Source organism: Centroberyx affinis, unplaced genomic scaffold (genome assembly GCF_046629955.1).
Source record: "Centroberyx affinis isolate AG114_WGS23_722 - 3 ecotype Tasmania unplaced genomic scaffold, CSIRO-AGI_Caff_v1 ptg002987l_1, whole genome shotgun sequence".
Classification (NCBI taxonomy): Eukaryota; Metazoa; Chordata; class Actinopteri; order Beryciformes; family Berycidae; genus Centroberyx; species Centroberyx affinis.
Window position 1 is genome coordinate 98,484 of NW_027281093.1, and position 20,223 is coordinate 118,706.

Consider the following 20,223-nt stretch of genomic DNA (forward strand, 5'->3'; position numbering starts at 1 on the left):
CAACCAGGCCAAGCCAATGCAGCCTCCAACAGAAAAGGGAGAATTTGTATTTATTTATTTTTTACATTTATGTATATATTTATAGAAAGATGAAATATATAACCTTGTAAATAAATGTAGAAAACCCTTGAAACCTTCAAATAATTCAATAAGAAATTGGGTCACTGAATATTTTGTAATCAAGTTTTAATCAAGTTTAATCAATCTCTTTTAAAACATTTAGGATTTTAGTTTAGATTGAGAATTTTGAATACACTTTTTACCATGCAATATAAAGACGCTAGAGACAGTTTCGACAGTTCTTTGTGATAAAAATAACAAAACATCGGTATGTCTCTTTTAGTAAAAAAACAGAAAAACGGGGAAAGAGGGAGGTTTTGGGGCTCCTGTCGCGGGGAGGGGCAACTTCACTTCCCGTATTCCGACGCTTAACGTTGAACTGACCTCAGAAGACATTATATTTCACTCCACTTCTTGCGATTAATGCGATAACGACTGAGAAATAGGCTACTGGGCAAGTCGCTACTGGCAAGGTAGGGATACAACCTCAAGTTTGACATCAAAAATACTACGAGGAAAACTAAGGTTATGAAGTTTTGTGGAAGAGCTGCGGTCTCTTATATTGAGAGATCATCTCCCTAAACTTCATCCAAAAATCTGTCAATTGAATGTGGCCTTGGTTATCAGCAATGGTATATATGGTGTCTTTCGGGTCTTCTGGTAAATACGGCATATAGATAATCCACCACACAGCACTTCATTTCTATAAAATTTTAACTTTTAGAATTAGATTTCACTGCTCCCTACCGCCCTCCACTGTATATTTTGGTTGAAAAGTATTGTGGGAATAACAGGCGAACAGACTGTGGGGTCTGGATACAACGTCGATTGATTTATTGGATACCGAATTGAAAAGTGACGGTTAGTGATTCTTTTAAGATCTTAAATTATATTCTAGGAGGTGTGTACATATATAGATATGCAAGCCATTATTAACTTATCCGATTTTTGAGTGCCGTTTGGTTACGCGTCTTCTCCATGCTAGAGAACGGAACGTATCGGAGCTGCTGCGGTGACTCTGAGCAAAGGAGTCTGACGTAACGCAGAACACCAACCTTTGTCCAAATATGGACTTCCGGGCTGCAAGGTCGCCACAAATTCAAATTATTACAGTGAAAATGAGTGTGAATCAAACCCTTTTACAAGACTATAGACTTTGACTTTGTATCAGGTTTTGTTCATACCTACCAGTTATGTGCTTTGAAGCCCTTGCCTGTCCTCTGTTTTGTGCACTAAACTATTTGCATTTTCACAAGCTACTTTTTTTTTTACTTTTTTAAAGCTTACATACAGACACGTTCCCGTTTGTGATCGCTTAAAACAGTGATTCTCAACCTTTTTCATATCAAGGACCCCTAATTTAGTCCATATTAAAGCCACGGACTGCCATTTGATGAGATCTGAAAATTTTCTATTGTCACATAATCCTGTCCAGAATCCTAAGACTATCTGTATTGTAGGTAGAGGGATAACAGTGAAACTATGATCAAAACAATCATTCTTCTACATTCTCTAATTGTGTTAACTTCTTGTAAATGAAATAACAATTCATCAATTTGCTCGGGACCCGCTGGAACCCCCTCAAGGACCCCTAGTGGTCCCCAGACCCCACGTTGAGAACCACTGGCTTAAAACCCCAAGTTGGGTGCAACTGACAGTGCTATAATGAGATCATGGAGCTTTGTTAGAGCTGCCAATGGAAAATGACATGAAAGCAAATGTATTGAGGTATTGGCTATATGAATAACAACATACTTTTTATATTCCTTGAGTAATACTCTGAATAGAGATTAATAGAGATCCTGGAAATTACGCCCGAGCCATCTTGGGCCATGGTCTTGGGTTGGGCTTGTTCAGACCCTACTGCTAAAGACTGTTGCCTTTACATCTTTATTAACTTGAGCTTTCCTGATATCTGATTCTAAACACAATAGTTCATGGTGTTTCGCCCCCTACGAAATACACTGTGATGAGGAGAAATCAGACCTTTACTTTCTAAAAATATGTTTGCCGCTCTGTAACTATCCGCTCCAAAAGTTTACATAAATGAGATTTTAAAGCAATAGGTCTACAACTAGAGGAGTCTGATGGATCTTTACCAGGTTTTCCAGTTGGGACTATTACTGCCTGTTTCCACACAGTTGGCCAATGTCCCAAATTTTATTGTAAAATCTCTAAATTATCTGTAGTGTGCTACCTTTCATATGTGCCAGCATAGGCTACTATAGCTACTATATATCTATTGCAGGTGAGGTATGACTTGCACTAGGCATTGCTCTTCTGAATTCAAATAACCTAAATGGTAGATATAATGAATCTCCTGCTGATTCCATTTTCTCTGATATTACTGGATTTTCTACTAGATTTGTTCTCTGCACTGTTAGCCTCCAGTGACAGATTTCCTGAACTATGCACTTTAACAAACGTTTCAGCCAGAAGGTTGGCCTTTTCTACATCACTAATTGCTACTTCCTCTTTGTTTTGCAATACCGGTAGACCTTCATTTCTTCTTATTCCCTCCATTCTTTTGATCATACCCCATACACCAGACAGCTGCATGTCTCTCCCAATACTGTCACAGTATTTCCTCTAATGAGTACGTTGTGCTGTTCTTATTGTTCTTCTAACTGTAGCTTGGTCATTTTCATACTGTATTGACAAATATAAAGAGAGATGAGTTTTAACTTGTCTAAATACCCCATTTCTTGTTTTTATAGCTTCACTGCACTCAACATTTCACCATGGCACACCCTTTGCATGCCTAATCTCTGTACTTTCTGGTATTGTTTCTTCTGCTGTCTATATTGTAATATTGCTCAATTTGCTATTATATGTATCAACATCTAATTTATCTTCTAAAAGAAGTTCCACCACTCTACTTTCACTTAATATTTGGAATGTATCCCGGTCAACTTTTCAGTGTCCATCTTGGCATTTTCAACCCTTCTTACTGATGTAATTCTATTCCTATTTAATATAGGATAGTGAGCACTTCCAGTGGATTGATTCAATACATTCCATGAACTTACACCTGCAATTTTATCGGAACCTATTAAGTGTATTGCAGATTCTATATTTTGAGTGCTGTTATATCTTGCACCTCTACCATTGTTGATGCATACTAATCTAAGATCATCCAAGAATTCTTCAATAACTAATCAATTTACATCAGTGTCTTTACTCCCCCATAATGTGCTATGTGCATTAAAATCCCAACACCAAACAGCTCTGTTACTTATCCTTTCACCTGCTGTCTCTAATATACTCTGTTTAAACCTGTTGCGTTCCACTGAAGGATAATTAGAACCATTATGACGAACCATCCCATGACTGTGAGTTAGATGTATCTCCACTAAGAGTACCTTTCACTGTTGCCCAATGTAATCCTTTTATTCCAAGATATTTTTCTGCTGACTTGGTAATTATTTTGATTCGTTCAGAGCTCTGCAGCTCTTGACTGTGCAGAGCAGTTTACTGCATCTATCATGGACAGGATGCATTTCTTCTTGTCTACCATTTAAGTTTCTCCCTTTGCAATATCCTTGGCACTTTGCATTATTATCAACCCTTGCTTCTTTGGGAATAGGAACTGTTTCACTTATCTTTTTGACAGCTTAAGTGATTCCTTGTGTTATTTTGACTTGCTGTACCTCTGCCGCTTTCTTGCTGGCCTCACATCCATGAAATGCTGCACTATGTTCCCCTCCACAGGTGCAACATTTAAGCTTTGCTCCTTCTCTGCAACTTCTTCTCCAACATTTTTGTTTTCCTTTACATATTGACATACATGTCCATATTTTTGGCATTTAAAAAGTAACTAAACCCCAAACGCAAATCTGTGGTGAAGCCTGACACCTAATAGTGAAAAGTAGGGTACTGAACTGGTCATCTGCTATTGGCTGGTCTTTTTGCCAGGTGATGTCACCACCTGTTGTACTCCATAGAAGGTGACATCACCTGGCACAAACACCAGCCAATAGCAGATGGCCAGTGCAGTATCTTACTTTTCACCATTAGGTGTCAGGCTTCACCACAGATTTGGGTGGGGTTTGGTTACTCTTTAAAGCAAATAAGTGGCGGAGGAATGTAAGCCTCACTTCATAACTCATATACCCGATGCTAACCTTTGTTGGTAATTTAAATTGAATTCGACAGGGCTAGAGATTTTATTTATAAATTTTTCATTACTCACTAGTTGCTATTTTAATTAATACTAGTCTCTAATTCAGTTCTACTAGCTATTATGCATTACTAGTAACTATTAATCAGTGGTTCTTATTTCAGTTTGTACTTTTGGCTATTCTGCTGTTACTAGTAGCTGTTAAATATTGAAAATAAGACATTATCTCTTCAACATCACACCTGTATAATATTTGTACAGAATATCCAATGGTATACATTTTGCTAGACAGTGTCATACCATGTGGTTCAGTTTAGTGTTTTTTCACAAGTCTGTTTATAACAAAAGCTACAGAAGCATTTATTATCTGTATGTCTCAAGTGCAAGCGTATCTGCCCCTCCTGCACGGCTGTTGGTGGATAGACACTTTTTCCAGTGTGCATAAGAACCATAAGTTCACCTCAATGTAGGCTGTCACTCAGTATGAACACGCAATGGCTCATATGACAGTTTCAGTGCTGATTCATAGAAAATCAAGCGCTGATCTAATTTCACCTGTCCCAGAGCATGACTGGTGACTGTTACTGTCATGTTAATCACTCACACATGTTTAGTAGCCTAAATTCAAAATAACAATACATTGGTATTATAAACAAACTATTCAATGTTCTGAAATAGAAATTCTGTGTAATTATTGACAGCTATTAGTTTTAGTATTTTGTACCTGCATGTTTTTGTTTTTGTATGTACTGTTGATCAATCTCAAGCATGTTTAAAATCCTTGTTTTGATTTTACAGACATAAGGCTACCCTTTTGTTTATATTTTTATTTTCCAGTCACACACACACACACACACCAAATTTTCAGCTGTGTGCTTGAGCATCAAATACATGTGCAGTACAATTGTCTTCATTTCCCAATTCTCAGTTGTGTTGTGACAAGTTATTGTAACATAGGACTCCACGTTAAGCAAGGTCCAGGCATCCATTGAAATCGGTGTGAGGTGAAATTGTCATAATGTAAACTCAGTAATGGAACTGGAATAAACTTGTGTAAGGAGGCAAGATATTTTTCCCACTGCACATGATGTGTTTATCAGCCAAATTCAGGTCAGTTCAGTCAGTCAAACGCAGCTTCCTCACCTCATACTGAGTGATGCTTGCTGTTGTTAGGTATTGCTTTGCAACTGCAGTGGCTTATCTCTGTGTAACAAAAAGAATATTTGATTAGATTGAGCTTGCAAAGCTGTTTTGCCAAATAGTGGAATTTATTAAGTTTGGGCAATGTGAACAAAACATTTTCACTAACAGGCTACATACTGAAAGACAACTAACCTACCGGAGTGAAGCTGTAGAGTAGAGTGGACCTGTTCTTCTTGACAATACACTGGGTGAATGAGTCAGCTGAGTATGATATAACAATGTGGCAAAGCTGTAGTGTGTGTTGGTTAGCCACTTCGCCTGCGCTGCAGAGCACGCTTCATTGTGTTGCGATAAACAATTTAGCTTGGTCATCCGGCACAGGAGGCTATTGAAACCAATGTGGTGAGCTGGGTTTTAGATGCGAAGCACATCATGGACCTTTAAAGTAACTTTCATTCACTCACTCGCATACTCATGTAGGGCTGCAACTAACGATTATTTTCATTGTCGATTATTTTTTAGATTAATCGATTAGTTGTTTGGTCTATAAAATGTCAGAAAATGGTCAAAAATGTGGATCAGTGTTTCCCAAAGCCCAAGATGACGTCCTCTAATGTCTTGTTTTGTCCACAACCCAAAAATATTCAGTTTACTGTCATAGAGTAAAGAAACCAGAAAATATTCACATTTAAGAAGCTGGAATCAGAGAATTTTGACTTATTTTTCTTAAGAAATTACTCAAACCGATTAATCGATTATCAAAATAGTTGGGGATTAATTTAATAGTTGACAACTAATCGATTAATCGATTAATCGTTGCAGCTCTATACTCATGGTTAGCCTATCTGACCCCTTGTGGCTAGGAGGCATGGCGATCTCTACAGACAATACGCTGAACCAGACTTAGAGATGTACAGGAGGATGTTGGTTTGAATCCCCGCCTGTCCTCTGAGTCTGTTCACTGCAGCACAATGTTGTCTCCTCATCGCTCCACACTACGGGCAGTGGTGGGTAGAGTACTGAAAATCTATACTCCCATAAAAAATGACTCAAGTAAAAGTGAAAATTACCATTTGAGGAACCTACTCAAGTAAAAAAGGACCTGGTCAATAAATTACTCAAAGTACAAGGGTGTGTAGGGTGTGTGGGCCAGTGCAAAATAATGAAAAAACAGCACTTGTTGATAAAACTTTCTTAGCCCTTTATAAAACAGAATATAAGTCTGTTTAACTCTAGTGTTTACAGACATTGTCAAAGTAACCAAACCTATTACAGCCCCACAATGCAGTAGATACCGAATACAATACAATTAATTAAAACTCAGATTTTCTGTTCTGTAGTATTACTCCCTGTACCAAGACCTCAGTCAATCAACTAGAGAATGAAAACTTCTCTCCATTCACATTTTTCATTTGGGGATACCCATTCGTTGGAAGCTGCCTCTTGTTCTGGGTTTTGCTCCGTCATCATGGCATCGTGGTCAAAAGACAGGTGGAGCTTATTTTTCTTCCAGGCAGCTGGCAACTCCCCGCATTTAGAGCAGACTAGTTGTAACAAAGGTATAAATGGCAAATGTAGTGAAGTAAAAAGTAGATTACTGGCTCAAAAATATACTCGAGTAAAGAGTAGAAGTACAGTTTAAAAAAAGGAACTAAAAATACTTGTTCCTTAAAAAAACCTACTTTTTTACTCATGTGCGTTACCTGTAACGCGTTACTACCCACCCCTGACTGCGGGTCCTCACAAACTACAACTTAGAAAAATATTAGTTGGGGCACAGGGCCGTGAGGTGGGCAGGCTGTTCACTTCACAGTTCATAATGAAGGTGTTTATAATTGACTGTTCAGACTCCCTCAGTGTTCATGCAGTTCTAACTAGCATACAGTAGGTTCACTGTGGAGATTTTCCTTCCTGTTTATAATTGTTTATGACTATGGCATAAGCCTATGTTCATGGTTACATAACATCAAAGTTGGTGTTTTCATACTTCATTATTATTGATGTCACTGTAAACCACAAGTTTAATGCTTTAATGTCTTAACAATGGCAATGATTATTACAAGGGTTACAAAACTAAGAATTTGGTAGATTTTTTACGTTTAAGTCTAAACCACACCCACTTCCGCCCACTTTCAAATTTATCTAAATATGAATACAAGTTTGGTTGGTGAACAAAGACAGATACAAATACAAATAGTAGCATCTCTGAACACCCCTATGAACCGGGATCATACACCAAATTCCATTATGGCACTGTGTTCTTAGGACTACATGAAATAGCTGGCCTAACTTTGTGTGGAAATCATAGGTTTTATACAAACATAGTAATTATATAGTGTGCTTGATGACTGAGGGGCTTATGTTGCCACTGGTTGCGCATGAAAAGCTTTTCATTGTCCAATATAAACTGGTTCTAATCCATGCAGTGATATTCAAAAAGCAAAATGCAAATTGGCTCATACTTTTCACAGCATACATGTAATCTCCTCCCTGATCTGGAAAATGAAATTTTGTTTTTTGATTGGGCCGTTGAAACGGTGATCGTCCTATCACCGGCGATCTATTTAGAATGTGTGTATTGGCTAATTATGATTGGTGGGTGATCAATCGGTGCACCCCTGTTAAAAAGGCCTTGAGAAGCCATGGATTTACTTTAATGAAACTTGCAGACAACCTGAAATTGTACAGCTGACACCACTAATATGTTACTCAATGACGTCACATGATGTCATCGGCCCTCGTGAGAAGGACGTGAAAGACCAGCAAAAAATACAAAAAAAACAGGAAAAACCCTACATAGTCATGGTGTGTCTGTGTCTGTGTCTGTGTCTGTGTCTGTGTCTGTGTCAGGCATGGCGACAAGAGGCCATTCCTCCTGCTCCTCAATGAGTAACCATACCAAAGAGAGGGTGACAATGGCCAAAGTCACCCTGGAGAACTTCTACAGCAACCTCATCGCTCAACACGAGGAGAGGGAGATGAGGTAGGGGCCAACACACACGTCAATTGTTGTATACTTTCAAATTGTTGCTCAGTTCTCCAAAGTTGCCCATCTTAGCATTAAACAGCAACGAGTGAGGGCTCTGTCAAGAGAAAGCTGCACTCACCAACTGACTATAGTGGATTTCTGGGTATCAAAATTCAAAGTTACCACTCGCTGCCATTTGGGGCTGCCAACATGTGAAGTTGCCTAGTGCAACTTTAGGTGATAAGAATATAGAATATTCAACCGCGGGGGAAAAGATTCAGAAACGTGTAAAAAAAAAAAAAAGAAAAAATTCTGAGCTTGAGAAATGATTTTTGCAAATACTTTGAGACTTGCAGTGGTATATCACCATTTGTGAACGTGTGTGTTCAATTGCTGGCAGGGATGTTTCCACAAAATGCAATGTTGCAGGGCTGAAACCAAATTCACGTCTTGCTGAATGTGAATTTGGTGCATTACACTGTTGGTGTTCTCTCATTCACTCTGAAAAGAATACTAATAATAATAATAAAAGAAAAATGGCACAGTTTACCAACTGACTGTAGTCCTGTGTTTCAACACTGACCATTAGGCTTTACATGTGTGGCTAAACATGACTCATCAGGGCCAGGGACTGTGTAATCTATCGGGGGGGGCAGATGAGGGTGGGCTGAAAAAGCAGAAGTTTGACCAAAAGCCAAACGGCCCCAGTCAGTTCTATTTCCAGCTATGTCAGAAGAGGAAGTCTTCCTGTTCACAAACAATATTGTTCATACTTTCTGAGACCTATCAGTGCAGGAATGCAGAAATATATTTAATGTTGATGTTGTTATGTACATCATAATCAGTGTTGGGCAAGTTACTTGGGAAATGTAATCAATTACTCTTTACTTATTACTTCTTTAAAAAGTAATCTCATTATTTTACTTTTACTCTACGGGAACAGTAATTAGTTAGATTGCTCATTACGTTTCTTTCCATTATCCCCCCCATTCTTTATTCAACCTGTTGTCTTCGGGTCTCATATTCTACATTAAATATCAGCCTATATTCAGTGTCTTTAAATGTGACCATTTTCATTCCAAAAAATTGCATGTATTTAGTGTTTTCCCCAGAATATTTTTCTTGTCAGGGCAGAAAAGCCTCAAAGCAGCGTTCAGACCACAGAGCACTAAAACTTTCCAGTGAAATAACATTCATACATACTTTTGTGGAATCCAATCAAAAAGTGGCATTACAATCGAATCAAGTTAAGGGCTTCCCATTAACAACCAGTGTAGTATTCATTAATTCTACAATAAATATGTAATCAAACAAACTGATGGATCACTTTAACCCTATTACACACTTACAAACATTCAGACTTGGAAACTGCCCAGTACAACAGCCATGTACTTTGCCAATGCTTAGCTCCACTGGTGCAGTTAGGGATTACATCAAGAAGGTCCAGGGTTCGAATCTCAGCCCAGTTCCTCCCACAGTGCAAAGACTTGCACATCAGCTGAATTTGTATAGCAGCTTTTCATTGATTTCTCACCTTGCTGTTGTCCCTGTATTTGTCGTTAGGCAACAGAAGTTGGAGAGGGTGATGGATGAAGAGGGGCTACCTGATGAGGAAGTGAGTACTGTAATTAAGACCCATCACACAAACACAGACATACACACACACACACACACACACACACACACACACACACACACACGCATGCACACACTGAAGCCACTCTGTTTTGCAGAAGCGAATGCGACGCTTTCAGCACGCACGCAAAGAGACTGAGTTCCTTAGACTGAAGCGAACTAGACTGGGGTTGGATGATTTTGAGTCCCTCAAGGTGATTGGCCGAGGAGCTTTTGGAGAGGTGAGCAAACTTTCTTTTTTTTAATTTTTTTTCCTATTTTCTCCCAATTTTTGTCATTGCCAATTCCCATTGTGCTCCATGGTCCCCATCATCGCATGACCCCCCTCTCAACCAGGGAGGGTGCAGACTACCACGTGTCTCCTCCGATACATGTGGAGTTGCCAGCCGCTTCTTTCCACCTGGCAGTTTTTCTGGGATAGCGTACCGTGCACAGAGGTTCACGCTATTTCCTCCACATCTTACCTAGATTAGTTGTTGTAGATTTGATCGAGTCTGTTGCAGCCTGGAAGGTCGACCTTTACCCTCTGACTTCCAGGTGCGTCTGGTGCAGAAGAAGGACACGGGCCACGTCTACGCCATGAAGATCCTACGCAAGGCCGACATGCTGGAGAAAGAGCAGGTGTGTGTTGGCATTTCACTTTCTCAAGTCCACTTGTTAACTGTTGCTGCTCACCATCAGCTGCCTCCTCTGCTAGACTATTCTCATCAGCTGTGCATTTACAACTGGCCAGGTCACTGCAATACAAAAGATATTTTTAAAGGGCAACAATAAACATGTCCTCACTCTGATGCAGTCCCCCGTCTAGGCCAATCAGGAAAAAATATTATGTCACCTCTTGGTTGTTTGCTGTGTGGTACAGCAAGAACTGTAGTAGGTAGTGGTAAGACTGTGGCGGTAGACATGTTCCCTATTAATACACAGGGTTTACCGCCTCAGTTTTACCACTTGCACTATTTTGTCACCACTGCCAGTTTCTGATCCTTTGCATGTCCCATAAGCGATTCATAAAAGCACACCGCTGCATGAAAAATACCACTTGCTTTGGCAAGGCGGTATAGTTCCAACCTATGATTATCTATGTTTTGTTAATAAACAAAACATCTGTTTCACTATGTTTTGTCAATGTGTTTCACTGCTGTCCTTGGAAACAGGATGACCATATCTTTTCTAAACTATTTTGCATTGAGTGACACAACCTCTTCTGTTAATACACAGAGTTCTGCTGGCGAGAACTTTCTTTGTCTTTCTGACATATCTAGTTTGCGATCCATTGTGCTTGCACATAGGCATGGATCACTGGTGTAGCTGAGACCATACACATGTATACGCACTACATATCTATAAAACAAATTTCCGTATATTGACCTAATGAGGAGTTTAGGCATATACCCACTTATTTTTCTGGTGTACTTATTAACAAGCTGCATCAGCAGCATACAAACGTATGCAAAAAACATACAAAAAAAAAACAGCAAAAAAAAAAAAATCTGTGTGTGACCAATGTTAATTTGCAGACATGTAACACAAAAAATAGGCACAATTACAAGGCATGTGATTGGTTAATTTCTGTCATCTTCAATGTCACTGGTGGAGCTGCCAAAGTTGGAGCCAGTCTGTTGGCACTAGGGCTGGGCGATATGGACCAAAAATCATATCTCGGTATTTTTAGGCTGAATGGCGATACACGATATATATCTCGGTATTTTCTACAAAGTGGGCTAAATGTTCAGTTGTAAGTAGGGCTGGGCGATATGGACAAAATCAAATATCACAATATTTTTGACCAAATACCTCAATATCAATATTGCGACAATATTGTAGGGATGACTATTGGTGCTTTCACAAAATATGTACACAATGAGATTTTTGATAAATAATCATCAGTAATGTGGATATGACTAAGTGGGTAAAGGCAAATAATAGAACAGTCTGGTAAATTCAGAAAATGACATCACTTTACTGTAATGCAGCCTTTAAAACCAGGAAAAGACAACACTTATGCCATATCAAGATATGACGATATCCAAAATCTAAGACGATATCTAGTCTCATATCACGATATCGATATGATATCGATATATTGCCCAGCCCTAGTTGGCACCACATCTCCAAAAGTGATGGGGCGAAATTTGATGAAGACGTTCATGCTATTGAAAACGGGTATCATGTCCCTGTGAGGGATGTTTGCAAGATATTTCATGGATATAAGTGCATTTCAAACACTTTAAACATGCCACAGTTAGGGAAGATTTTTTTGAATAGTGCAAGACCTAGATATTTCCTCTGTAACTTCAGGGTTAGAAGGTTACTTCATGGCCAAGGAGTTCTCTTCTAAAATCATGTTGTGGAATAGTCTTAAGGCCCATTCACACCTAGAGCGATAACTATTGTATAAAGATAACTATAGCCTACACTATAACATACACTGTCGCTCAAGCATTCACATGTGACAATGATATTCTATTCACACTACAACAATATCGTAATTTCCGCGCCGAATATTACTTTACCGACGTGCTTTTATTTTTCTTGCTCTCTAAAGTAAATAAACAACACAGCTGGAGGATTTTGGTTCATGGATTGCTGGCAGCATCAAATGTCCTTTTACGAAGGGCAAACTGTTCTACAGTCTCATACTTACTGTTTTACACAATACTTACATTTTTAGCTACACATCATACCTAAAAACCTAGTAGTAGTAGACGCTTAGTAGTTTAGTAATCTAGAATCTTAGAAGTTTAGTAATCTAAAGTATATTGTAATTACTGTGTTACAGGGTGATAAAAAAAAAAAAACAGCGTGCACCATAAACACACGCAGGTGACTGAATGCGTTGGTCTGGCCCAGATTTATAGTATACCCAACTTTTTTTCTTAGGACTACACCACTGGGACAGACAAAGAACAGTCCATAGTCCCCTAAAATCTAAACTGAACTAAAACTAAGCTAAAAACAATTGAAACAAAGATACTTACTCTTACTAAAACCTTATCACCTATGATCAAACTTTCCAAGGAGCAAAAAACATTTCCACTGACCAACAAACATAAGCCTGGTACATCAAATGTACTTGTGCGAGCTGACTGTCACTGTGTTCTCTGTCTGTCCAGGTGGGTCATATCCGTGCAGAGAGAGACATCTTGGTCCAGGCTGACACCCTGTGGGTGGTCAAGATGTTCTACAGCTTCCAGGACAAGATGAACCTCTACCTACTCATGGAGTTTCTGCCTGGAGGTACAACAAACAAGTGTGTGTGTGTGTGTGTGTCTGTGTGTGTGTGTGTGTGTGTGTACCTCTGTCTTTGTGTACCTTTATGTATGGGGTACCACAGCTTGCACAGGAATGGGCATTCATATGCAGTATCACAGCGGTAAAGAGTCTGCAGGTTTTCGTTGCAACCTACAGACTCGTTGAATGTATGTTAATCAATGAAATGAGCTGTAGTGTTTGGCTGGAATGAAACCTGTAGACTCTTGAGCCTCCATGGACCACGGTGCGCATCCTTGGCATGTGATATAGATATCCACCCATTGTATCCCAGCAAACATTTAGACATTGAATAGATGTTGATATGATGGCCTGCACCAGCGTTGAAAGCCCATGTACATAGAGCACCAAAATGAGACGTCAGAGACACCATCCATAACTGCTACCTGAATTGTTTAGTCAAGTAGAGACCCGGATATCTTTCTTATACCAATTCAAAACTGTTTCCAAAGGTGTTTTAATATGAGTTTTTGTGTGCTATAATACCATTGTGAAATTTTGTGCTTGTTTGGATTGATATTGAACCTGTCGGTCATAGGCTACCTCTTGCATGTTGCCATTTGTCAAATTTGCTGGGATATCTGTCATACATGTTTGCTTGCTTGCACTCAGTACACCTTTTGTATAGCTGTCAGTAAGGTGTGTGAGCTGCTATCCCAGCTAACACATTACGTAAAGGCTACGCAATTTATTGATAAAGATAATCTCCCAGTTAAAAATGTTTACCCACTATTGTTATTGTTGTTCATTTTATTTGTTTTATAGCAAACCTGCATGGCAGGGTAAGATTCTGTGTTAAGTGAAGTAATCAGTGCATTGTCTTGTATCAGTGTCAAGACAGGCCAGAGCAAAAGAAGTAGAAGTTCTAATCATAGTTTTCAAAATAAAACCGCTATTGATGAACATAGGTTGTTTTTTGAGTAATACAAATTACCAAAATGAAAATAAGGAATACATTTGAGGAGGAGTCTGTATTACAATTTTAGCCTTTTATTCTAAAGGCAAAATCGCCTAGGCTTATCCTGGCTATCTCTGGCTGCTTGACTTAGCTGCTGACTGTGTTCCTGGAGGTGCTATGAGGCCAGGTGTTTACTGATTGGTATGGAAGTGGGATAAATGATTCTCGTTTAGTTTCAGAGTAGTTTACAGTGTTACAAATGTAATAGTTACAGTCACGAATGTAAAGGGAAGTTACACATCAGTTTATAATTCTACAGCAATCTATGTTGTTTTGATATCAGCTAAAACCGCAGCATCTGTGGTAATGCCTTGGCCAAGAGAGTCCCGACGAGCCCTTAGCAGTAGAGTGCTTTTACTGGCGCTGTGTGTACTGATCAAAGAGCTCTGCTCCTTGGTAGCAAGTAGGGCAGTATGGAATCTGTCCTGTAGTGGGGTTACTGCAGTTATCAGTACTATCAATTCAATTTAATTCAATTCAATTTGCTTTATTGGCATGAAAGTTTACAAACAATGTTGACAAAGCGTGAAGGTACAGTTGTGTGTGTGTGTGTATGTGTGTGAGTGTGTGTGCGCTCGGTTAGCACTCCATCATATAATGACTATCAATAGTCATAAGAGTTCAACAATAAATAATGCATTCAATAAAGCAAGAATCAAAAACACAACACATTGGTCAACGTGTGTGTGTGTATGTGTGTGTGTGTGTGTGTGTGTGTGTGTGCGCGCCCACATGTGTACAGTATGTGTGTATGTGTGTATGTGTTGGTCACTCTGTTCCTCAGGTTGTGGCAGGTTAACACATATTGTGCAGTCAGATCTGCTGTGTTTTTGCCTGGGTCCAGACCTTTGAATCCGCCCAACGAGTTGACAGTTCTGTCTGATATCAGGCAAGCTGTGTTTCCTTCTCTCAGGACAATTCCTAGTCTGGACTTGTCATCCAGCTCTTTGAAGTTGTGAATTTGGGAGCTGAGTTTGTTATTCTCTGTTTAGGGTCAGATAACATTCTAATTTGCTTTGACTTTTGGTTTCTTTTTTCCAATGTTCCAAATTGTTTCTTTGCATTGTGGCTTACTGCAATTTTCAAATCGTAGGATGCGCAATATTTGTTAAAGGCGAAATGTGTGTCAAAATACCATTTTAAATGAAATATTGTCGTGCTGCAGAGATGTCCTGGCCTACACATCATATTCTACAGACTTAAGAAAACATCTTTGTTTGGTACAGATCCCCGCAAAAATCACACCATAATCATTTTAATATGTTTTTCAATGAAAATGAGAATAATGAGGTAAAAATTATCATTCCCTCTAATATCGCAAATCATATTGCCATTGCAATATCAGTCAAAATAATCGCAATTAGATATTTTTTCAAAATTGTTCAGCCCTACAATGATCCCTTCTTTTGTAACAGGAGTGGACACAAAATGGCGACGCCTTACCTCCAACATCTTCTAGAAATCCACAGACAACACAAATCGTGGTAATGTCAGTATAGAACATTCATTGTTGATAAGTCCACTTCCGTGATTCTCCATTCAGTAAATTCAAGTTCGATATAGCCCTTTATCACAAGCATGTCTCAAAGGACTTGAGAGAATGAGCCTAACTAGATCTAACTAATCAACAGTCAACCATAGAACAGAATGATGTAAGACAAATGCAAGGAAGCAGAACAAAGTACAAGACCCACAATAGCAGGTTTTAGTAAGACATAACAGCCTACCTATTCTAACCTACCCAGCACTACCAGCTTTAGACCCTTGAAGCATACAAAGAAAAAATTCCAAGATTATCAGGAAAAAAATGAAAGAAACCTTGGGCAGGCCGAGTCAAAGAGGAATCCCCCACCGGGACGGCTGCCAAGCTAGTTTAAAAAAAAAAGAAAAGCTACTGAATGGAGCCGGAGGAGCTTCGTTCCAGAGTGCAATTTGACAACAAGCTTTAGAAAAGAGGTGAAAACAGCAACACAGCTGGCCAGCGTGTGTGTATATTGGTGTGTATCATATCTCAATGAAATCTCCACATAGCACACATTAGTTTCAGGATTGGTTATAAGCAGTAATCGATTTGTACAAAAATTTCAGGGGGGATGGTGGGGTCTTATGGGGACAAACAATTTGATAGTGGCAAAGACAGCATGGAGGGTGGGGGACCAGCTGTTTACCATTCTGTTTATATTGTAACGGCACAAAGATAATTCTACACTCAAAAGACACGCATGTTACGGATGTTAGGTATCAGATACTCCTGCCATTGCCCTTAACCAAGGCACTGGCCTCAGAATTGGGGTTGGTCCCTGGGCAATGCATTGTGGCTGCCTACTGCTCCTCAGTAGTTAGGATTGGTCAAAGACAGAGGACAACTTAACGTAACTTAATGTTATTCCTCTATGCTATTACAGGATGCTTTGCATCGATGAATCCTGTAATGTACTGTACATATCACTATACAGTTTTTAACCCATGAATGTTAAATTGATAAAATTAAAGATTTTATAACATAGCCTACCTCTGTATATTTTAATGGAATTCTTTTATATATATATATATATATATATATATATATTATAATTTGATGGGAGGTTTCCATCACACTGAGAACCAACAGCTGCAAACATAAAAAAAAAAAAAGAAAAAAAAGTGCAGCCCGGTCTGGATTTGGGGTTTGGTTGGTGTGGCTGCTCTTTGCTGTCTCCCTGACCCTGACTCCCTCAATCTCTTGTTGCTATGATACTGATAGAATGGACATTAACTTTAAAAGGTGATCGTACAAAATAGCATCCATAATATTTATTATACAATGGCCTGGCTGAATACTTTATTCTGATTGGCTGGAGGGATGTTGGTCATTTCAGATAACCACATGGCTCTGACATAGCTCCTTATCATAAGGATGCCAGTTAGGAGATGGGCATCACTTTTATGGCATCAACAACATCAAACCAGGAATACACTTATTTTAGCTTTATTAACGATATCAAAGAGCTTTCAACTCGGAAGAGACAGATAGTATCTGTCTCTTCCGAGTTGAAAGCTCTTTGATTTTCCACAAAGTGATGGATGACAAATGGATTTGACATGTGTGCAACCTCATATTTTGACCCTAGTGAAACAAGAAATGATGAAAGCAATACATTTTCTAGATTCTGAGATCAATAAAAAAAAAAGATTTTTTATACAATACATTTTGCTCATTTTCATGAAGGGTGAGAATAATTCTGGAGTTGACTGTATATGTACCGGTATATGTATCATGCAATTCCTGTATGCTCATTTCTGAATTTACAGTGCATCAATTCACAGTAAATGAAAAAAAAAGACTGACATGGACTGATTGCAATGCAACACTGAATTTATTTTTTGCAGTGGGATTTCAGTCCCTCTCAGTTTCCTCGGCTGTTTTCCTCATTGTTTGGACCAACCGACGGAAGAAGCGCCAGACTCTGTTCTTTTTCTTCTTGGTCTTTTTGATCTCTGAAAAATAAACAATAGACAATCAATGCCTCAATTCATCTTCATGGAAGTAGACATGAGCTACAGTGTGAGCGGACCTGATGAAGAACTCCTACCAGTTGGGAGGCTCAGAGGAACCAGAGGAGCTTCAGTAGGGAGGCTCACAGGAACCACAGGAGCTTCAATAGGGAGGATCACAGGAACCACAGGAGCTTCAGTTTGGAGGCTCATAGGAACCAGAGGAGCTTCAGTAGGGAGGCTCACAGGAACCACAGGAGCTTCAGTAGGGAGGCTCAGAGGAACCACAGAAGCTTCAGTTGGGAAGCTCAGAGGAACCAGAGGAGCTTCAGTAGGGAGGATCAGAGGAACCACAGGAGCTTCAGTAGGGAGGACCACAGGAGCTTCAATAGGGAGGCTCAGAGGAACCAGAGAAGCTTCAGTAGGGAGGCTCACAAGAACCACAGGAGCTTGAGTTGGGAGGCTCACAGGAACCACAGGAGCTTCAGTAGGGAGGATCAGAGGAACCACAGGAGCTTCAGTAGGGAGGACCACAGGAACCACAGGAGCTTCAGTAGAGAGGCTCACAGGAACCAGAGGAGCTTCAGTAGGAAGGCTCAGAGGAACCAGAGGAGCTTCAGTAAGGAGGGTCAGAAAAACCACAGGAGCTTCAGTAGGGAGGTTCACAGGCACCACAGGAGCTTCAGTAGAGAGGCTCACAGGAACCAGAGGAGCTTCAGTAGCGAGGCTCACAGGAACCACAGGGCTTCAGTAAGGAGGGTCAGAAAAACCACAGGAGCTTCAGTAGGGAGGCTCACAGGAACCACAGGAGCTTCAGTAGGGAGGCTCACAGGAACCAGAGGAGCTTCAGTAGCGAGGCTTGGAGGAACCACAGGGGCTTCAGTAAGGAGGGTCAGAAAAACCACAGGAGCTTCAGTAGGGAGGCTCACAGGAACCACAGGAGCTTCAGTAGGGTGGCTGACAGGAACCAGAGGAGCTTCAGTAGGGAGGCTCAGAGGAACCAGAGGAGCTTCAGTAGCGAGGCTCAGAGGAAACATAGGGGCTTCAGTAGGGAGGGTCAGAGGAGCTTCAGGAACCACAGAAGCTTCAGTTGGGAGGCTCAGAGGAACCAGAGGAGCTTCAGTAGGGAGGCTCACAGGAACCACAGGAGCTTCAGTAGGGAGGCTCACAGGAACCAGAGGAGCTTCAGTAGGGAGGGTCAGAAGAACCACAAGAGCTTCTGTAGGGAGGCTCAGAGGAACCACAGCAGCTGAACCAACAGCAGAGTCCATTTCTGGGCTTGGTGTTGTGTCCTCTTTCAGGCCGGGCTCTTCGCTTAAATCTCCATCAAGGGGGGTGGAGTTCACGGCTCCATCCACTACAGCTGGCTGGGTGGAATCATCTAGATCCACCTAAAGAGGGAGAGAAGCCGTTTGAATTTCTTTTTTATTATACAGTATCTTATCCAGCTACTCGATCATACATCTACGCAGGTCTTCTTACCTCTTTGGTGGTCAGCACTTGTTTCTGTGGCTCAAACATCACACAGATTTCCCCCACTGTGACGTCAACGATCCTGGTCAGCAGCTCTGGCTCAAAGCGCTTCAGCTTCTCCAGCAGGACATCTGGAGTGTACTTCTCTCTGACCTTGTTCTGGATAGTAAGGACCTTCTCATCCCGGATGGAGCAGGAGAAGGCAGCCTGGCGGTCCGCGGAGGTCAGAGTGACGGAGAGCTTATCCTCAACGGCCTTCGTGAGTCCGACGGCCAGGTCGCTGAGCTGCAGTGGGGGTACGGATAAGAGGATCGCCGGATTAATCCAGAAGCCCTGCAGCACTTTAGGCACAACCAGCATCACCACCTCCTGGGGGCCGAGGAGGCTGGAGCTGGGCTGCTGCTTCTCCATCAGGCTCCTGATGGCTCTGTCAGCCAGACAGATGATCTGAGGGTCTCTGTCGAAGAGAGACGCTCAAAATGAGTTGAAATACACATTTTCTGAAAAGACACAATTTCCCCACGGAAATCATTCAAGTTTCATCTTATCTCATAACTGTGACTTACTGAAAACAAGGACTATTGGCTTCAGATGAGTTCAGCACGATTCGGGCTAAAAACTCAATGACCATCATTTTCATGCTGATGTTCACCTCCCACATCTGAAACAAGAAATGGGACGTACCATTAAGATTTGACATATTTACAGGATCAATCTAGTGTTATGTGATCATTTACTCCAAACTGAGTCTTTTCATGATCTTGGTCTGGCGTGAGGAGAGGCTGGACACTTGTATCAAAACTCTCAAGATCAAACCTCCACAATCTTCAAATGGAAAGAAAAAAGAAGGTTAATCTTAACTGTTGCTCTATTTTCTTCTCATTAGTAACAGACATAGCTTAAAGGAATAGTTCAACCAAAATTGAAATTCTGTCATTATCTACTCACCCCCATGCCAGTAGAAAATCATAAAAAAATAAAGTTTGTTAGTCCATACAACAGAAAAAAAAAATAACGAAAAATAACCATAAAATGGCTCCATGCAGCTCTTACAGCATAATCCAAGTCTCTTAAAGCCAAAAGATCCCAAAGTGACATTTACACCATTATTTAGCTGAAATT

The 20,223-nt window shown here is 40.3% G+C and overlaps 1 protein-coding gene across 2 annotated transcripts in view; it reads left to right on the forward strand.

Moving 5' to 3' along the window:
- The first annotated feature begins 415 nt into the window (after positions 1–415).
- Positions 416–20,223, forward strand: part of stk38b (serine/threonine kinase 38b) — a 37,950-nt gene continuing 18,142 nt past the window's right edge. For both annotated transcript variants that reach the window (XM_071537169.1, XM_071537170.1), the window contains exons 1-6: positions 416–533; positions 8,174–8,306; positions 9,855–9,906; positions 10,025–10,147; positions 10,464–10,547; positions 13,040–13,163. In XM_071537169.1, the coding sequence (XP_071393270.1) occupies positions 8,176–8,306; positions 9,855–9,906; positions 10,025–10,147; positions 10,464–10,547; positions 13,040–13,163 (514 nt within the window). In that variant the 5' untranslated portion in view covers positions 416–533; positions 8,174–8,175. The remainder of the gene's footprint in view (positions 534–8,173; positions 8,307–9,854; positions 9,907–10,024; positions 10,148–10,463; positions 10,548–13,039; positions 13,164–20,223) is intronic.